The sequence below is a fragment of the Corvus cornix genome, chromosome 2 (genome assembly GCF_000738735.6).
Source record: "Corvus cornix cornix isolate S_Up_H32 chromosome 2, ASM73873v5, whole genome shotgun sequence".
Lineage (NCBI taxonomy): Eukaryota > Metazoa > Chordata > Aves > Passeriformes > Corvidae > Corvus > Corvus cornix.
In genome coordinates, this window is record NC_046333.1 from 99,069,585 (window position 1) to 99,089,470 (window position 19,886).

Here is a 19,886-nt window from a genome sequence, read left to right on the forward strand (position 1 = left end):
AAATCTGCACAATAACTTTTTTCCTTCTAAATATGTTATCACAGAGGCATCACCATTTCTGATTGGCTTGGCCTTAGGCAGTGGCACATCCATCTTGGAGCCAGCTGGCATTGGCTCTGACGGACATGGAAGAAGCTTCTGGCAGCTTCCCACAGAAGTAACCTCTGTAGGCCCCCTGCTACTAAAACCTGGCCAGGCAAACCCAATACATAGAGAAGAAAGGCATAGATAATCAGAAATTTTAAAAGACTTCCTTTTTAAATGCCAAAGATTCCCAAGAATAAATAAGGAGACTTTCTAAAGAATTAAGCTTACAGACTTTTAATGGGAATTGTGCAGATAAAGGTTCATACGATGCTTTGGTTATCTGTAGATAAAAGACTGGAAAGATCACTTTCAATACAATAAGAAAACATCGAAAGATGAAACTTATTTATGACTCTTTTTTCTCCTATAGCTAGATTTCCTAAGGTAGAGACTTTTGTCACATTCCACTGTCTGAAGGATGTTGTCCTCAGACATCTGGTCTCTGGGGAGTTTGGAAGATGAGGGTACAGCTCTGATCATCACCCTTAAGAGGTCTTTAGCTGCCACACTGTCATTGGTCATGTGCCTAAATACCTCTAAAATCCTGAACTGGCCTCACTCTCAGGCTGAATATGCTAAAAACCGTGTTGTCCTCTGGGTCAGTTCACTGCTGCTCTGGTACAAAATATAGTACCAAATAATTGCCACTATATTGCACAAATTCTGAGCTACTGGAAGACAAATAAAACAACTACTGTAGTTACAAAAAATCCTCTTTGAGAACTTTGAACTCATGTCTTATGCTTCTCTGTGTTTTGGTTTTCTTTTTCTCTTAAGCATGTTGAAAGCAAACAGTAGAACACATGTTCCACGAGATCTCATTTAGTTCAGAAAATAATTTTGCTGTCAGAGTATTGGCATCCTTTATAATTCACTCAGAAAAAATATAAGCAGTCCAGATTTATTGGCCTGAATCTTGATGAATTATTTCACACATTAGTTTTGGACAGCATGGTCACCTTTAAATCTAATAATGTTTAAATTTTTTTCTGTATCAATTGGTTTCTATAACTTCCATACACCAACACATAACAGAGATAAAGTGATAGACAAAAACCGGTTTTTCTACTGAGGTTGATAAAAGCTTACCTGAACTGCCTCCACCTGGGTTTTCTAACAGAGCAGTGATTTTGGTTTCTAACCTGATGATTCCTTAGACACATGGCAGATTAATCTTAGAGATATCATTTGGCAAGGTAGTCTGTTCAAGGCCATTAGCTTTTCTCACACATTGCTTTGCCAATAAAACTTGTTAGTGAGAGAGCTTTTAATTTCTTTAATTTCTAATTTCCAAAGAAAGGACAGACTTTCAAATTTACAAAGACATTGGGTTTTCTTATGATTGAATGGCAAGCAAGACAAATTAGTTATCCCTCCTCAGATGGAGCTTCGATGTCAATAAAGTTTTTATTTTTTAGTCTCATATTAGTTAAACCATAAGGTTTTAAAGATAGATGTTTTACTTTAGGATTGGGTATTAACAAGCTTCAGCTGTTGAAGTAAGTTAGCTGAGGAGAAAATACATTCTCAAAACCTTTCTGGTTACTTGCAAGTATGTCTTCTTTCACATTAAAACATCAATAAAGTATTTGTCTTTGTCTCCCTGTATATACTCAGTGGAAGGCTAGGAAGCTTCCTTTTACTTCAGTACAAAGTATACTAGGCCTCCAAAATATTTGTATGCCACTGTTTCATTGCAGATTTGAGAGAATGCTTACTTCAAAGACAGAATGGCTAAGAAAATTAATTTAATGTCTTTTTCTTTGAAACTATATGAATCATAAAATGTATGAAATTAAAGTATTGGAAGCCATTTTGTGGGTTTTGGCTTTTTTTCCTACAGCATTCCATCACACTGGTATGACTATCACATTTCATTTGTATGCCTTCTTAATGCCAACTAATTTTCAGGACTGCTTGTTGTTTTCTGAAGCTTCCTTGCCTTCCTACATACAGCATTGAAATGACATTGTTGCTGTCATTAGCTAGGGAATAGTTTACTCCAGACTTACGGCAGGAATGAAATAAAATAACAAAAACAAATCAAACTGTTACATGAACATCGCCATATTATTTTCATTCTCCAAAGTATTGTTCCTGTTCCTCTTCAGGTCTTTTTATCAACAGATGACAAAGATGGATCAATCAGTGCCACAGATCAGATCACTGACAAACCTGGGCAGATAACTTGATATTCTGATTCCAAGACCAACAATGTCTGGTTTTGACAGTGTCACTGTGTTAGTAGTAAGAGTAACATTAGTATTGCTGTTCTGTTTTTAAGGTTTAATCAACATCTGTGATAAGTGGTATGAGTCCAGAGAAAATTCACTAAGTTACAACTCTCCTCTAGGAAATTCCAGCTAGAGAAAGCGATGAGCGGTGGAAGGATGAAGAGTGAGGCAGCAAGACATTGTCATTCATTGTAGGGAAAAAACTGAGGGTTAAAAATAAAGAAAACAGGGAAGTTATAACAGTACAGAAATTATAGGGTGGAAAATGCTGTTCCTTGGATGGAATGTGGTCAACATGCCCGACTTCCCACACACAATATATGCTAAGGGGGGGATGAAGCTGAGAGTGGAGCAGAGTGGAGAAACAATGACCAAGCTCTGTTGAAATCCTTGCAGAGGAGGGAACTCAGTGATACTTTTTAGCTGATAAGCCACATATTAGCTGCCTACCAAGGGAGATAAAAAGAGTTGTCTTGCTGTTGAACCAGAAACCAGGGTGAAATCACTCTCCTCAGATATAATACTGATGCCCATCCCCATCCCAAGGTTACCTCAGATGTAATACTGATCAACACCTCCATCCCAAAGCTGCCTGCCTCCAAGGTATGGGCACCCTTCTCTGAGCATGACGTATGCCTAGAGTCACTCAAGCTCTACTAGACACAAGGAAGTATTATTATACAAGTAAGTTAAGAATGGGGAGAAGTTAGGGAAGACTCCATGATAACTTCGGGGATCAGTTGACAAGCTTAACATATCTTCCCCCCATGGGGACATCTATCAGGTAAGAATCATGCTCTATGCACACTGAATTATTATCTCTAGCTAACTTTTGCTAGGGATCAGAGCTTATCCATATATTGCTTTGAATAAGATTTTGCAGTCAGTTACTATCACCAGCAACCTTTGGACCTTAACCTGTCACAATTTTCTATTATACTAATAGTGTTATTCTGCAAATTCTTTGTGTGAGTCCTTCAAGGGTGCTGGCAGTCACCAGCAGTGGGTAACACACTCGACCACACACCTGGGAGGGGGTCTCTCTTACACTATTGCTGTGTGTGCTTGAACAGTTGAACTGCCCTCCATTCCAGTGGACTGCTCCGTGGAGAGTCCCCATAATGGGATACTGGCAAACTGATCAGGCACAAGTGTCTTGGCTTTCCTGAGGTCCTGACACACAAGTCAAACACAAGGGGTTTAAGGAAATCTTCCCTTTCGTGTGACATTCTGACTTTGACCAAGATACTGGTGAATAGAAGGAGAAAGTAAAATCCTTGATTTTTTTTCAGTAGTGGTTCAGCCATACCATCAGTCTTATCTATATTGTAGGTGAGGCCAGACTGCCAGACAGCCAGCTGGCCACAGCTTTGGTCTGTACTTGCTTTACCTCTTCATGAATGCAAAATTGACCAGAAGGCAATGTAAACCTTTTCAGTTTCTGAAGTTGTGTTTTTTGTAGTACACCAAGCCCAAACTAAAGTAAGACAACTCTTAATAGAGATGACGATAATTGGCTAAATTAGACTGATTAGAAAGAATGCCACTGACATGCCTCCTGTGCTTCTATCCTGCTTTCAGTAGTAGTCAATTGGATTTTCATGCATATTCACTACAGGTGTTAAATTTGAAGAGCTTGCCCTTTTTGTCTTCTCTGAATACATCTATCCATCCCCAGAAGGACAAGAATTATGGATTGTTGGTTACCTCTGCTTATTTCCAAGGAACACTGGCTTTTGAATATTTAAATAACTCCACATTTCGTAGTAGCTATTTGAATTTAAATTCCTTCATGGGAGTGCTTTGTGCATGAGCCAAGTTGGCCTACATTAATCTCTGAGTCCCAATAAAGTATATTGACCTGTGCTAAGCTGCAGTAAAAAAAAATATGTCAAACATACTATATTAACCTATTTTTCATGATCAGCTGTTTTGAAGTATCAATTTTTCATATTATTTTATTATGTTATCATATACTAACTTACACTGAAAGATAAATCAAGTCACAAACTACTAGAAACTGAAGGGGAAAAAACATGAACAAATATCCAGACAGAATCAATAGCTGCATCAACAAGCTGTATGTCCTATGAGAGCTCCATTCATGTGTTCCTCACACATAAAACAGGAAAACTTAATGTTTTGACTAACTGAAAATTTCTTATAAAGCTTATCACTTAGGTGTTTAATCTCTCCCCTTAATACCTCTTTCTTTATATTTGAATGAGATGAGGCCAGGCTAAACATTGCAGACTGTTGGAAGATATTGTTCCACAGGGTGGAAATATTATTAGCTCAGAGGAAATTGTATTCAGATAGCATCTGGTAAAACACTATTTTTCACATCATTAGATCATCTATGAAACACTAAAAACACCAGAAAAAGCTTGATACTTTTAACCTCTCTTTTTTTTGATACAGCCCTTTTCTATGTTAACAAAATCTCAAGAATCAACAAGACAACATATTTGAAAACAAGAAGATTATAGTTAATTTGGATTGTACCTACAGTCATAGGAGTCAGTAAAGCTACATATGGTCCCACAGTCTGAGGAAAGTATAAGATATTTAATTTTGATAGCCTGGAAATTCTGTGTGTTTTTTTATTTTAAGGAGAAACCGTTGTTTGTGTTTTGCTTTGGTTTTGGCTTCTTCTCCAGGCAGTATTTTACCATTGGTACTTCATCAAATGTAAACATTTCCTAACAGTCTCTCTATTTAGCATGTGAACAGAAATTATCTTTATAAGCAAGGGTAATATTCATTACAGCAAGATTATGTGTACTATGCTGATAGTAAGTAGCTTATGCCATTAAAAACATCCTATTAAGCTATCTACATTACCATTAAAAGAAAGAGATTGTGTCTTCCAAAATGGGAAAGTCAGTAGAAGAGATTGTGTAAAAAGAAAAGGTATCCAGCTCAAAGCAACAATCTCCCATCTTGATGATGTAAGTGATCATTTATCTGTCTCCCCTACCAATGTATAAATCTTGACACCTCTTGAAAGCCATAGGGAGATCTGCCAAGTACTTCAACATGATCAAGATTTTGCCTAGCATTTTTTAGGTGAATCAGTAAACACTTCTTTTTCCATAAAATTTCAACACTCTGATGACAATAATAAAGAATGTTCTGATCATTAAGGAAATAGAAGGACATTAAAATTCAGACTGAATATTCTTGTTAGACTCAAAGGGTCTAATGTGGCTTGAATATCTGGCTCGAAATCACACTATCTTAATTTATCAGTAGTTAGCCTCAAAGAGAGGAAAAGCTATCAGCATATGAGGAATACTAAGGCAGAGCAGTAATTAAAATGCTGCACTAAATGTCAGTGCACACAGGGGCATTTTGTACTTGGGCTGTTTTACTTCGTAATTTTTCCTTCTTCTGTGCATCAAGATCGTGATATAAATAATAATGATGAAACCTTGACAATTTTAAAACGCGATTTCATAAAATGTATAAAAATTGCTGATAGTAGTACCAGAACATTATAAAGATTTAAAATTAAATCAATGTCTTGATTTGAATGGTGTTAATGGCAGCTCAACTATGGAATTTGTGAGCTTGTGTTTCAAGAAAATGACAGATTAGTTTCACTGCAGTCTATTGATCCTATGTTTACCTTTTTCTTCATAGTTTCTTGACACCAAAGAGAGGGAACACCTCAGGACTTTCTATTGTGCTCTTAACAGTACAGAAAAAGGTGGGTTTGGAGTCAAAATAGAGAAAAAGTCAGGATATACATGGCCAGTATGGTTTTGACCAAAGAAAAGGAAACCCAAAAAATTCAATGAAAAAGGTCAGCTCATTCAAACATAAGCAATTCAGCAAGAATACCCATTTTAACATTAACAAAAACATAAACAACCAAACCTCACCCCCACAAAACCCCCAAACCACATCAACTTCACAGGTCTCAGGTAGAATGACCTAGGCAGTCAAGACATTATCAGACAAAAATATTTGAATAGAATGACAAGGTAAATGGTCTTTTAGCCTATGTGAAGAAGAGACAGGATTTAATTTCCTACTGTGTTCAGCTTAGACTCAGAATGATTTTACTTTGGTATACAGTGAAAAGAAATTCTGACTTTGACCAAGATACTGGTGAATAGGAGGAGAAAGTAAAATCCTTGATTTTTTTCAGTAGTGGTTCAGCATTCAGCTTGCTGTTATGCTGCACAAAAGGTTTATGACCTCAGTTAATCATCCAAATATTAAACTCAACTTTACACCATTTCTAGGAATAGGAATTTCAATTTGATACCATCTCTTAAAAAAATTCATGGAAATCACAGTCCTTGCCACACTTCTAACAGCTTTTAAACTGCTTTGGGTCAAAATATGAAACCAATTTGCTTTCATCATGGGGGCAATGTTAAAAGTTTTGCCTGAGCCTTAATTATATTTTTCTACCTCAGTCATTCATGGGGATAAACAAAGTTTTTGAGAGTAGGATTACTTTTTTCCAGATACCCTCTGATTAAAAAAAGGTATTTTAAAAGAAATGGTTTAGGAGTGGAATGTTTAAATGTACATATAATTGTAGAAAATACGTGTTCACATATGAGGACTGTATGCAACACACCACTGTGGCTTCAAAGGAGATTTTCTTCTGATTTCAGAAAATTTTTATGCTGATTTCTTCTTTCATTGTGTTTGATTAGATATATAAGGCTCCATATAAAGATTCCATTACAATCCTGTGTCATATAATGATGAGGTAAATCAAGTTTTTTCAACGAATATATTTCTGTATGCAATTGTGTGGTCTAATGTATGCAGATTTTATGTACCATAGGGAAAGATTTTTTCTTTCTTTTGTGAGAAAATGTAAATTATAGTAACAAAGTATAGCCTACTATATGTAGATCTTTTTTTTCATTACCTTCTAGAAAACAGATCATATTGTATGCTGAGATTCCCTTAGTTCAAAGAACAACAGTTAAGGAAGAAATTTATAAAAATCAGTGAACAATTAAATACATTTTTAGCTGCATTAAAAATGAACTGAGAAAGAATTCTTGGTGTAGAAGAAATCATTCTAGGGTGAAAATATATCTTAGGATGTATCTGGCAAACTTAAATGTAGATCTGGTAAACTTAGGGATGCCATAGTTAAGACAGAAATTTGTAGAGCTCTTGGTGTCTTGTAGACTTTCCCATTTCTGTCAAACAAATAAAGCGACATTTCTATCTTTAGCAATTCACTTTTACAGTCAGAGACCAATAAAAATATAGATGACCCCTTCTGTCACTAATGAGGTGAATACAATGATGTCTCAAAGCAGTATTACTCTACATAGATTCTAAAGTAGACAAAAATTCTATACATAAAAAATTAAAATCAGTTACGTGACAGATTGCAATCAAGAATTTAATACTAGATTTGATATAGTTAATTGTGTTCACCTTTCAACTCTTTAATGGTCTTAAAAATCAGTGTAATTGTATGCTTTATAGTGTATTTATTTCCTTTTCAGAATGACAAACTATGACTTTTCTTTATATCATACAAGAGTATTTGTCCATAAAAATAAGATGCTGCCATTTTATATTTCATAACGTGCTTTCATGCAGAATGTCTAAAAAGAAAAAAGGACAGGAAATATTTTTTATTAATTATTGCTAGCACCTGAAGGGTAAACAGGAAAAATAATTGAGAAGAGACTTTAACTGAAAAGGAACATTGTGAACATTCCCTTTCAAAACAACAAATAAAAGAAAGAGTAAAAACAAAGTTAGGTTTTTTTCTCTGTTAATTCTTAGAGAGTAGGAGAAGTTTGAGTTGGTAGCATCAAATTTCATGAGTCCTACAGTGATTATATTAAGCATCTATCAGAACTAGAAGGCTTAGTAAGGCCTGTGCTATGTCTTAGTGGGAATATAACCTAGAGTAAGTACACTAAGTTTATTCTTTTGAATAAGAAATGTAAGCCAGAATCTCCATTGTTTGACTCTGTTGAATTCAGTATATTTCATACTGGTCCAAAGAGAGTAAAAAGTCTTTACCTTAAGTGTTCTTCAAACAGCTTAATTTTATGTAGGGGTATTTTAGTAGCACTCTTGAAGCTGAGCATTTTTCAAGATTCTTGGAAATCTCAATTTAAAATAAACCTATTAAACTGGCATATAGTGAAAGGAAAGACATGTTATTCCACTGCAAGATGGGAGTGATTGCAATGTTTGATACATTTTTTTATCTAGGATTTATGGCCTCTAGTTAGATACTGAAGCTTTTCAGAAAGTTAAATAAATAAATATGATTGGAAGTCTTTTTAAAGGGCTGTTTTAATTAATTTGCGCAAATATTTCATTACCTTTCCAGGACAGAGAAAATATTTCTTACATTTAGTCAGTAGAATATACTTTATGCCATCCACCTATGCAACATAAATAAGACTGAGAGAAAGAATTTGAATTAGATTACAAACTGCAAAACTTATAGTCGAGGTAATTTTTGGTGAGCATTATATAGTACGTGTATTATGCAGACCCTTATGCTATAGTAATGTCTGCCATCGAACCTAAGGGAGTTCTACCTTTCCACCTTTCTTTCTTACTGCAAGCAGTAGGCAAGCAGGAGGCAAGCATGTAGAGTGTAACAGCAAACGTCACTAAATTAGAACTGTGCAACAGAAAACATACATATGCAAGAGTTTCTATGGTAGCAGAATAAAGGATATTTTTTACCATAGAAAGCACACCAAAAAAGCCCCCACCATAACATAGTTTCCGAATAGTGGAGCTTTTTGGGTTTTTCTACAGATACAGAAGGTGGAAAAGGAGTAATTTGGGCTGTTTACTCTAAACCACATTTAAATCTCCTGCAACTGTTATGTGCTAAAATCAGCATTTTTGACATCTTAATCCAGATGCATGAATTATCTTCCCACAAACAACAAGGAGATTAATGAAAAACTGTTCTCTCAGAACCTTGCTGATTTAATACCTGCTTAAATTCTGCAGCATATCTTGCTCTCATTAAACCGTATACACATGGCTCTTTTTTTTTTGTATTTTTTAATTTTTTATTGAAAATCTTACATGTATGACTAAAAGTCATGGACGATATCTTTCAGTTCCATTACAAAATCTGTCATATATATATATATGCCTATATATATATATTTAATACAACTAGAAGCAAATCTACTCAATTATGAAATAATGATTGTCTATTAAAATGTGACTCAAATTAAGTATGTTGTAGATGATTAAAATTATTTTTCTTCTCTGATGGAGCTGAAGGCCACTTTCACATAGTTAATTGATAATGCTGGGCTGCAAAAATTACAAAGCCTTAATGATAATTTCCCATCCCCCAGCCTCACATCAGTCATACACTAGGATTTCAGTACAAGGATCCTTCTCTCAGAAAGAAGTACTTTAAGTGTGAGCACCATCCTCTGTGGAGTACCTTCTGTTAACAAACAGTTCTGCAAACAATTCTGTGTACCTCTCAGTAAATGCAGGTAGGTCAAGTCATCTCAAGTTAAATACAAGCAAAAATTTTGCAGGAACAGACTCTAATTTAGAAACTCATCTACATTTTATCTAAAACAAACAAAAAAAAGTCTGAAATAATACTTAAACCCACTATTTTACTTGAATATATGCCTTATTATCTAGTAACAAATCATGAAAGATGAAGTATAAATATTGTCAGAATCATAAAAAAGTTGTCTTATTCTAAGAAATCCTACTTCAAAACCATACAGTATATTAACCAACAATAGTTGTCCTTCTGTTTTGGCACTCCTGAACCAGCATAGAAATTATGTGTAGTGAGTTAACACCTTGGGGAAAAAATACTTATGTGCAGCAAGATCTAAAGACGACTTCTGAAGTTAATAGTACTACATTGCTTAACACAAGAAAGAAATTTAAAAATCTTTTGCTGTGATTCATCAGCAGCAAAAGAGAAGGGGAAGAAGAAAAGCAAGGTGTTTACAGTCTTTGAAGAATACAGCGTGTTTAAACTTGAAAACTAAATCTTGCCTTGAAGACACTCCTAGCTACCTCTGCAGTCTTCTTTCAAAAAATTCAATGTACAAATATTTTCTTTAAATGTCTCAGACTTTGTAATGGCTCAGAAGAACAACTGCACATCCTTGGAGCTGCTCTCCTTTCTGTGGGATGAATGGTGGGTGGCATTATTTACTGTAATTTCTCCACTTCCATGCTTCATTTCCTACATTTATCTGAGAATGGAGAAAAATCAGCATGTTCTGACAAGTCTAAAACCATAAGGCAGTAAAATGGACCTGAATTTAGTGGAGATTGGAGCTCCAAAATAAATATAATACTTTATGTCAAACAATAATAAAAAAGGATAAATTCTCCTGTACAAATCAGAAGAGAGAATAAAAAAATAGCAAATAGATAGCAACACCTTTTCTATACCTATATGGGCATCACAAAACTTCCCAGGCGTAAGACTACACCTCCGTATTTCTCATTTTATGTGGATTTTAAGCTACTTCATAAGTTGATGACAAACACTGTGGAATTTCTCAGTACAAACAATAATTTCTCAAAAACTACTCAGAAAATTACAGGCTTCTAATTAAATAGCTCTGAGAACAAACGGAGAAACACAAAAAAAATACTTCCTGGGTTTCTGTTTGTTTTCATCAGTCCTTCTGCTTTTGTTCTAGTAAGCTGTATGCCCACTGTAAAGAAAATTTGCTAAAAAAACCCTTGCATGTGTAAATACCATGTATTGTAATATTGTGTTGAGTTATATACTTGAAAGTTTATTTCTTCTTAAACAAGAGACTCTGTACTCTCAATATAGCAATACTGTGAAGGCATCTACAGAGTATCACCAGCTCGCTGAAGTGACTGCACACTCTTGAAAGTGAGTTGCCTCTGCAGGTATTTGAGGGTTGCTATCTATTTGAACGTGGCTGAGCATTTCATTTTATCAAAAATGCCACCAAATGCTCATATTTTGTGTGGTCAGTGCAGTCCCTAGGACAAGTCTAATGAAGATATGTTCCACCAAGGCAAAAAAAAAACCAACCTAAAATTTTAAAAATGGAGAAATATTTACAACTTTCCTCAGTCTGTAAGGTTGAGTTTTCTGTTTTAATATTCTTCAGTGCATTTTCAGAGAAAGGTTCCAAGGCTAGGAGTATAAGCAGTCTGGTCCAGTCCCATACATATCTGCAAGCCTTTTAAAACGAGGGCCCCAGTCACTGAGGTAATCGTAGTTCTGGTCAGAGTTTGAGCTGATGGAATCTAAAGAACTGAGCGACTCTGCCACCGAGCCGTTCCCCTCAAACGCGTATGTCTGCAGGGAGTCGTAGGGTGGCGCACAGGGGTCCACGTCAGCTTCCTTTAGTCTTTCCCAGATAAATTCCCTAAAAATGACATTATCTGGGATACTTTTAAAAGTTGGTCTGCTCAAGAACTGAATCTCAGGTGTCACATCCCTTCTGGTCTTGGTGTCTCGCATGATGTTGAGGTTCCTCAAGGCAGCCATATCAAAAGCCTCTGTGTCTTCTTCTCCACCACCCTCATCATCGTACCTGACAATGTTTTCTCTGATATCTCTCTCTTCATCAAAAATGAGGGGCTCTTTTTTCCGTCGCCTCATGGTGACAATCAGCAAGACAAGAACTGGAACAAAGAAAAGCTAGAGTTTTAGCTGTGCTGAAGTTTTCTCATATTCTTCCTAATATTGGAAGTACTCATTAATTTATATGGCAAATATATATGGAAATAGCAAGAAATTTATGCAGTTTGATGTGAAACCTAGCAGGTTCTGAAATAACTTTTAAACTGTAAGCTTTTTAGACCCTAAAGAATCTATTTCCCTAGTCATTCAGGATTAGCATCTTCATCTCTAATTCTATAACCCACACTGTCTGCTAAACATAAATTTCAATACTGTTTCAGTCTAATTATGACAATCTAACAGCCAAGAAATTATAATAATAATAAAAAAATAAAGACCTTTTCCTGAACTCTTAAATGCCCATGTGAAAAAAGCACATTCGTAAAATAACGGAATAGAATTTAAAAACTATGGTTTGGGAAGTGACTGAATTAAAATGTATGACCAATACCTGCTGAACAAAAATAAAGTTAAAAAATTATAGATTGGAGACAACAAATTGTTAAGCAATGTGTAAAATCAGACTGTTAGTTCATGGAATAAAACCATACTTATATAAGATCTCTCTTTCCTGAAAAGTGCAAAGTACTACAGATTTATGACTTACATCTAATGAGAACTGCTAGGGCTGGAGTTTACTGGATGAACCAGTACTAGAAATGTAACTGGTTATTTAATTTTAGTCCTTAAAGTTTCTTTCCACTTGAAAGCTAATACTAAACTGCAGTGACAGTCAAAAGTACTGCAAGAAAGTAGCTCAAGGGTCCTCTTGCTCTAATACAGTTTGGTAGAGAAACATCATTGCTGACAGAAAAAATATGGAACCAATGCTATGGATATTGCATCCATCTGTGGGACATGATGGAGTGTGAATCATCCTCCTAGAAAATGTTTAATACTATATTGTAGCATCTGGATAACATTTGCTGAGTTAATGATACTCTTAGGAAATAACAGACATTCAATATGACTGTAAAAATAACAGTACTTTGAAAAGTGACATTCCACATTTAATTAATCTCTTCTGATTTTATGATTATTTTTAATGTTAAGAATATGTGAATATATGCATTCATAAGGTTTTCAATCTTTAATTACAATGCCAATTAAATGTTGTAGAAACATATGGAAAAGCAAAAGCTAAAAGGTGATATAGATAATATTAAGCTTGAGGTTCGCTAGGTATTCTCAAAAGTGGCCTCCAAAAATTGCATGATGTAGGACTACTTTTCTTGAAAGCCTTTCTTTTCATGGAGGAATCTTACAATCAGTATCAATCTAGCCATTGTGAGGAATGGTTTAATATTAGGATTTCTTGGCTAGAATAAACCATTAATTTGTACATGCAACAAAGCTGTATGTGTCTACAGATATTACGGCACTATTTGGAACCAAATAAAGCAGGACATGCATTTCTGCACAATTGTTATTTCCCTTTGGAGTCGCACATGCCTAAAAATAAAACTGGAACTAGGTTTTTTTTCCCCTAAACTTTTTGACAAATATATTAGGCAACAATTCGTTCCTCTTTTCTCAGTAGCTACCAAGCACACATCCAATAATCCATCTACTAATAGATGTCTCATGACTATATTACTTCGTAATCAGCATCACCCTTTCATGTTTTTTGCCCCTGGCATCTACCTGATTCATGCTTTTATGTATTGAATTCAGAAGCCATTAGTTTGGGGCATTTTGCTTCGAACAATATTTACATAAGCAGTTTAATAATATGAAATATTGACCTTTAAAGTGACATTTGTGGAATTCCAAAACATTCTGATATTTGTATAATACAAATTAAGCTGTAAATTATACGGCAGAGAACATAAAATTGTCATCAGAGACAACTGCACTCCGTTCTTAATGTTTTTCCTCATTGTAAAAGATATTTTAAAGTGAAAGGCAAATTAGCTTGCTGACAATACGAATATATATTTAAACCAAGATTTCTATTGACATAATTTTTTTAACTATTATTTTTAACATTTGCTGCCACATTTTTTTATTGCCATATAAGTAAGCAGATAATCATTTACTTTACTCAAGTGTAAATGCATTTTCACTGTACTGTCCTTTTTAACATACTTCATGTTGAAAGTTAAAGACCTGCTAATAAGTGTAAAATACGAAGCTTAGTAGGAAGGTCTGCCTAAAGGTACAATAAAAATCAAGATACAATGAATGTTTTATATAGTGTTCTTTCTACCTCACACTTGCTTGAAGCCAAGAAAAATATGGAGCCTTTCTAAAGGTTAAATATTTTAGCATTTAGATGACTTTATAAGATTATTAATTTCTAGCCTTTCCAACAGCCATGAACAATAAAGTTTAACCTCTAAATGAACAAAGCTTTAGCTACATTGCAGCGGCAGAGATGAATACAAGCCCTAAACAACTTTCACTGATATCTAAATCAAATGCAAATTATTTCAAAGTTTTTTCATTTCTCATTAAGTCATGGCGGGCTTTTATTTCCTACATTTATGACAAAGGCAGAGATTAAGTTAGTAATTAGGGACTGGCCAAACTTCTAAAATCCTAATTTCATGATTCTTAGAAAAGAAATAATACGGTGGAAAACCTTTAGGCACGTATGTATTGCACATTGAGGGCACTAGATTGGCTCCATGCTGATACACCCAACTCATACTAAAGAGATGAAGTGACAATGCAGATTTCATATGTGATGTAACAAATAAAGAAATCAATCGATATTTTAAGCAACTAATTATAAAGACTTTAACAACCAGAATTAACAAAGACAGATTTAAACTAACCTTTTAATTCTTCTGATTCACCTGCATTGTTGGAAACATTGATTTCCTTTAATAGGTACAATAGCCGAGAAAAAAATTTTGTTTGTCTTTATATTAGCTGAGGTAATACACAGTTTAATCCTTGTGTCAGTATAGATTTAACACTAATGTTCATAGTTTCGGTATACCCAAATCAGTCTTTAAACAAACACCTTTGAATGCAAGAGCGGATTTTTGCTTTGCCATTTTGCAGTGCTCTTTCTAGAATTACCAGGGAATTTCCATTTTGGTATGATCTGGTAATAAGTCAGGTTTAGGTCACCTGAACATATTTCCCTGGTTTAGTACTAATTTTTCCTTTTGTACTCAAGGCGATTGCAACATAATTGTAAGGAAGTCATAAAAGTTATGAGACACCCTGAGAGAGAAGACAACATGCAGAGCTATACAGTGAGGCACAGAGCTATACAGTAGGTCACAGAGCTAAATCACAAGCATTACCATGCTTTGTATACACTACACCCCTAAGCCAGGAATTTACTATAGCAATAAGCCACATCAGCTGCAAGCAGATCAGCAGACTGGTTTATGCCTTAGGTGTGTCATGATTCATAAAGCTGATGATGGGAGATCCTCAGCCATCTAAACAACACGCTAATAGCCTATTTAGTTATACCTTGCAGTTGCCAGTACAGGCAGATAAGTTTTGGGGATTATAGAGGCCAAGACTCAAGAAACTCGAATTTAATTCCCACTTATACCTTCACTTAAACCTGTTGTTTAATCAGTTTGGACTGATATTTGCAAAGTGATGGTGACCTTTAAATGTCCACACTGAGTGACCCTAATCAGGTCCCTAACTTTCAGAAAACAGCTGCTGCATTTCTTATTCAACTACTTTCTGGAAGTGTTGTTAATCCCAGTTAAATGTTTTCCCCCAGTTACACATTTATCACTTTTAAAACTGCAAGGCCAAACTCCACACATATTACATAGTCACATTCTGTACATGTTATACCTATTTAGAGAATTAGATTCTTATAACTTGAACTGTTTCTTCTTGTTTACAAATCACAGTTATGTGTTCTGATTTAATTTGGGTTTTGCAGATATTGTGATAATGATAACAAATTTGCTGTCTTTCAACTGAAAAAATAATTATTTAAAGCTGTATTTTGAAGTTTTATCAATGTATTATTAATTTGTAAACTCTAGTGCCACACCAATAGGAAGCTTTCTTCAGTCTTTCTAAGAAAATAGGTGACACTAATAGATTACATTCAGAAGCATGAAAGAAAAAAATCATGAGAAAGTATTGTTCCAATCTAACTTTCCATTGAATCAATACAAAGAAAATACTTAAGCTCTCAAATGCAATTAGGTTATCTACAGGTGAATATTCTGTGTGTGTGATTTTATGTAAACATTTTATGCTAAACAGTTGTTACAAAAGCAATTACTGTGTCCGGAAGATGCTAACTGAAAAACAAATTACCTTGAATTAAATTACCATATAATTTTCAGAACAGTTAAAAAATTCCTGCTTACTTTCCTCAAAATTATGTGCAATCCCAAATTAATCCAATTACTACTACTTTTATATGCTTTTATGATTTTTTTAGATTTTTTTTCTTTCTGTAAAACTTAGCCTTACTGCATAATTGGAAAGCCATATTGAGTAATTAACAAAGTACTGGAACTTTCTTTTGAAATAAAATTTACCATTTAATCTCCATCAGTCAGTATGAAGATAGAAAGAGATTTTGTTTTTAAATGTTTTTAACTTCTAAAATTATTTTAGTTTGAAAAAGAAGTGTATACCATGTTATATGCAATTATCACAAAATAATATGACTTAGTAATGTTCTTCCTTTGTAGGGTCTGTGAAAATATTGTGCTTATCTAAAATTGATTGGTTGCTTAAGTAAAAGTAATAAGAAATCCCACTGAGACAATCTGGGCCTTGGTAGAGACAAATTGTTATATATAAGACAAAGGGAGGTATGGGGAAAGAACATAAAGCATATCATACTAACTTTAAGAAAAGGAGAGCTAGTTGAGAATTCAAGACACTGGTGCCAGAACGCATGTATTCATTCAATTTATGCAAATTTCATGCCTTTTCTGCTTTACAACTGGCACCCATATTAAAATGACACTGATCAATGTGACCGCATTTACACTGGGTGGTAATCTTGGGTCAGAAAAAGATATTGATCCACCTCTTTTCACTGATAAAAGTCTTACACAAAAATGTGCATCCCTTGTCCCAGTTCACTTGCCAACAGCTGAAGCCTTTTTTTATGCAGTACTAGTGGATCTTCAGCATTTTTCTCAGGAATTAATGCAAAGAGCAAAAGGGAAAAAGTAAATTCCTAGCAATACCACCATGCAGTTGGGCCCAGAAAATATGTTCTAAGAAAAAATGAGAGAAGAAAGGCTCTGGGACCAGACAAGCTGTAACAGTTGGTTGGGGTTCACTGGGCATCAGTGATGCTTAGGTACTTCTTCCTTGTGGACACTGGCATGTGGCTGACAATAAAACAGAATACAGTACTAAAATGCAGCACTCAAAGCCAGGGCTATCATATAAATGCAGTCTAACCTGTTCCTGCAGCTCTGAAATGCACTCAAAAGGAACAGTTTAGACTGGAAGTGATGATGGCCAATACAAATGTCTTTTTGGATAAACAATGTTGATGCCTTCAAACAGATGACTTCGGAAACCCAAAGTCTTTGTCAAATAAAATCAATGGTAATGTGGTAATATGCAAGATTTTTTTACCAAACCCTTGTTCAGAACACTTTAAAAATGACTGGAATAAAAGCTCAAGTTTCTTGATCTACTGGTTGCATTTGAACCCTGGTGTACTGAGTAGAATAATCAAGTTATTTGGTGCCAACATGCTGTGTCTCCACTCAGTGGTCGACTTGAAATCATACAGCTTCTATTTAAAGAAAAGTTTACGGCAAGACCAGGCTGTATGGTACCAACAGCAGTTTCCTATGTAATCTTCAGAGGCTCCTTTCTCACGTACAACAGAAATGGTGACATTTCATTTTGGGATCAAATGAATTGCTATGGTTACAGAAATTTTGTTCCTAAGTATATTGGACTAAAGTTTAAAACAGGTGTTTTTTCACTGATACTAATGCCAGTTGATATAAGAGAGTATTTTTATATCTTTTTGAACTCTAACATTTAGCTTCTTGTCCAGATAAAGTTCACTTGTGTACATTAATTGGCTAGAAATGCTACTAGAAAAATGGTATTTAAAAATGTTCATTAAAACTTTTGGCAATAATTCCCTTTCATTTCATAAACCTAGGCCTACCATGTGTTGAGTGAGAATAAAGGCTTATGGTGTTAGATTTTTTTTATGTCACGGAGATGGAAAACTTTAGAAATGCCACCTCCTATATATATATATAGCTACTGAGTAAGTTGGTTCAGTTCATTGCAGAGGTAATCATTTTTATTACTCTGTAAAAAAAGTATGCAACAGGTTTTTCATTTTGGAGTCCTTTAGAAATATTTTAGCAGAAGGAACATTTCCTTCTAATGGTTTCCAGTGACACGAATCAAGAGTGCTAATGAAGATGTATCTATACATGGTGGAAATATTGTCATGAACAGAAGTTTGGACACAAGTCTCTTGATTTGACCTATCTAAATGACTTTGGCAACAGTGACAGATAAAACATCACTGAGATTATACCAACATAAGAAGACTGTGGCCTTCTACCTTTCCTTAGACTGGTATGTACAGACAGGGAATAGAAAAATCTCTTAATTGATAACAACACTGATGAAAGTTCTTGTGTGCTGAACCCCGGGTACCCTTGTTACCATATGAATTTTCAGACAATTGGCAAAACCTCACTTTTGCTCACCTGATCCTTTATCTTTATTTCTTGATTTGACCCTTTACTGTTTAATGACTAGGTATTACATGAGAAATGCTAGGCAAACTAGGATGTTGACACTATTCCACTCTTTTCCACTGCCTTTTATCTAGTTGCAGTTTCACTGCTCAACATAAAATCCAACTGTGTTATCAAAGTAACAAAAGATCACTCTGTAGATTATGTCAATCAATTATGATTCTCATCAGTAAATTATATCTGTTGCATTTTCTGAATATCTTTTGTTCTATGCAAATCAATAGAAGTTTAAAAACACTTATTCCTGTGGAAAAGGAACACGCTGATACTGGTTATATGGTGAGTATGCTAAACTAAACCAAATGCTTCCATAAACTGAATTGTCTGTCTTTTAAATATTGAATTTGAGGCAAGTAATATTTTTTTCTTTTACTGTTATTTCTTATATCTGTCTGGAGGCAGTTTAATATAGAAACAAATTATGCAAATTGATAATCCCAATCTAAAGGTTTTCTTGTGTTCATGATACAAAATGCTGCTCTTCCTTGAATACTATCTGTGCGTGTTTACAGAAATTAGGGTGAAGGGGAATGTTGAAGCTTATATGCATATATCTTCTGCTACTATGTGTTGAATGGAAAATAAGGGTAACAGAAAAAAGACATACCTAGCAGTGTCAAGACACAAGCCAATATTGCTATCAGGGCTCCAGTGCTAAGTCCTGCAGGCAAGATATATGCTTCTGCATTGCACGTCTGAGCAACACCATCTGCATCACAATCACAGACCCTGATGGTGAGAGTATTAGTGCTACTAAGTGAAGGTGATCCACTGTCCACTATGAATATTGGCAAGTAGAAAATAGACTGTTCCTGTCTCCGAAACCCATTTCTTTTGGTTAATACTGTCGCAGTATTATCTAGATAAAGGAATAAAAAGACAAATTATAAAACGTGACTTTTCTAAAACACAAGTCTATAAATACTATAGCCTTCTACTTAATGACTTCATAAAAACATTCATATTACTTCAACAAATTTAACTTTCCCAGTCATATATTTTTGAAGTTGCAGAGGTAAGATCAACTGAGAAATCACACCCAACTAAACAAGAAGATTTCTATTTTTAACAAAAGATTATTTCAAAATTGCAGAGGTCCATTTCATTTTAGCTAAACTCACAGTTTCACACTCTTGATAGACAGTTGAAGATGAGATCATTATAAAAAAGAAAAAAAATTACCCGTCAGTGATCAGATTAAGTATCTATATTTCCAGTTAATTTGCA

General features: G+C 34.7%; 1 protein-coding gene across 2 annotated transcripts in view; it reads right to left on the bottom strand.

Moving 5' to 3' along the window:
• Positions 1-1,343: 1,343 nt before the first annotated feature.
• The window catches only part of LOC104687256 (cadherin-7), a 92,744-nt gene continuing 74,201 nt past the window's right edge, over positions 1,344-19,886 (bottom strand). For both annotated transcript variants that reach the window (XM_010396271.4, XM_039549662.1), the window contains exons 11-12: positions 19,267-19,518; positions 1,344-11,957 (exon numbers count right to left, since the gene is read on the bottom strand). In XM_010396271.4, the coding sequence (XP_010394573.2) occupies positions 11,464-11,957; positions 19,267-19,518 (746 nt within the window). In that variant the 3' untranslated portion in view covers positions 1,344-11,463. The remainder of the gene's footprint in view (positions 11,958-19,266; positions 19,519-19,886) is intronic.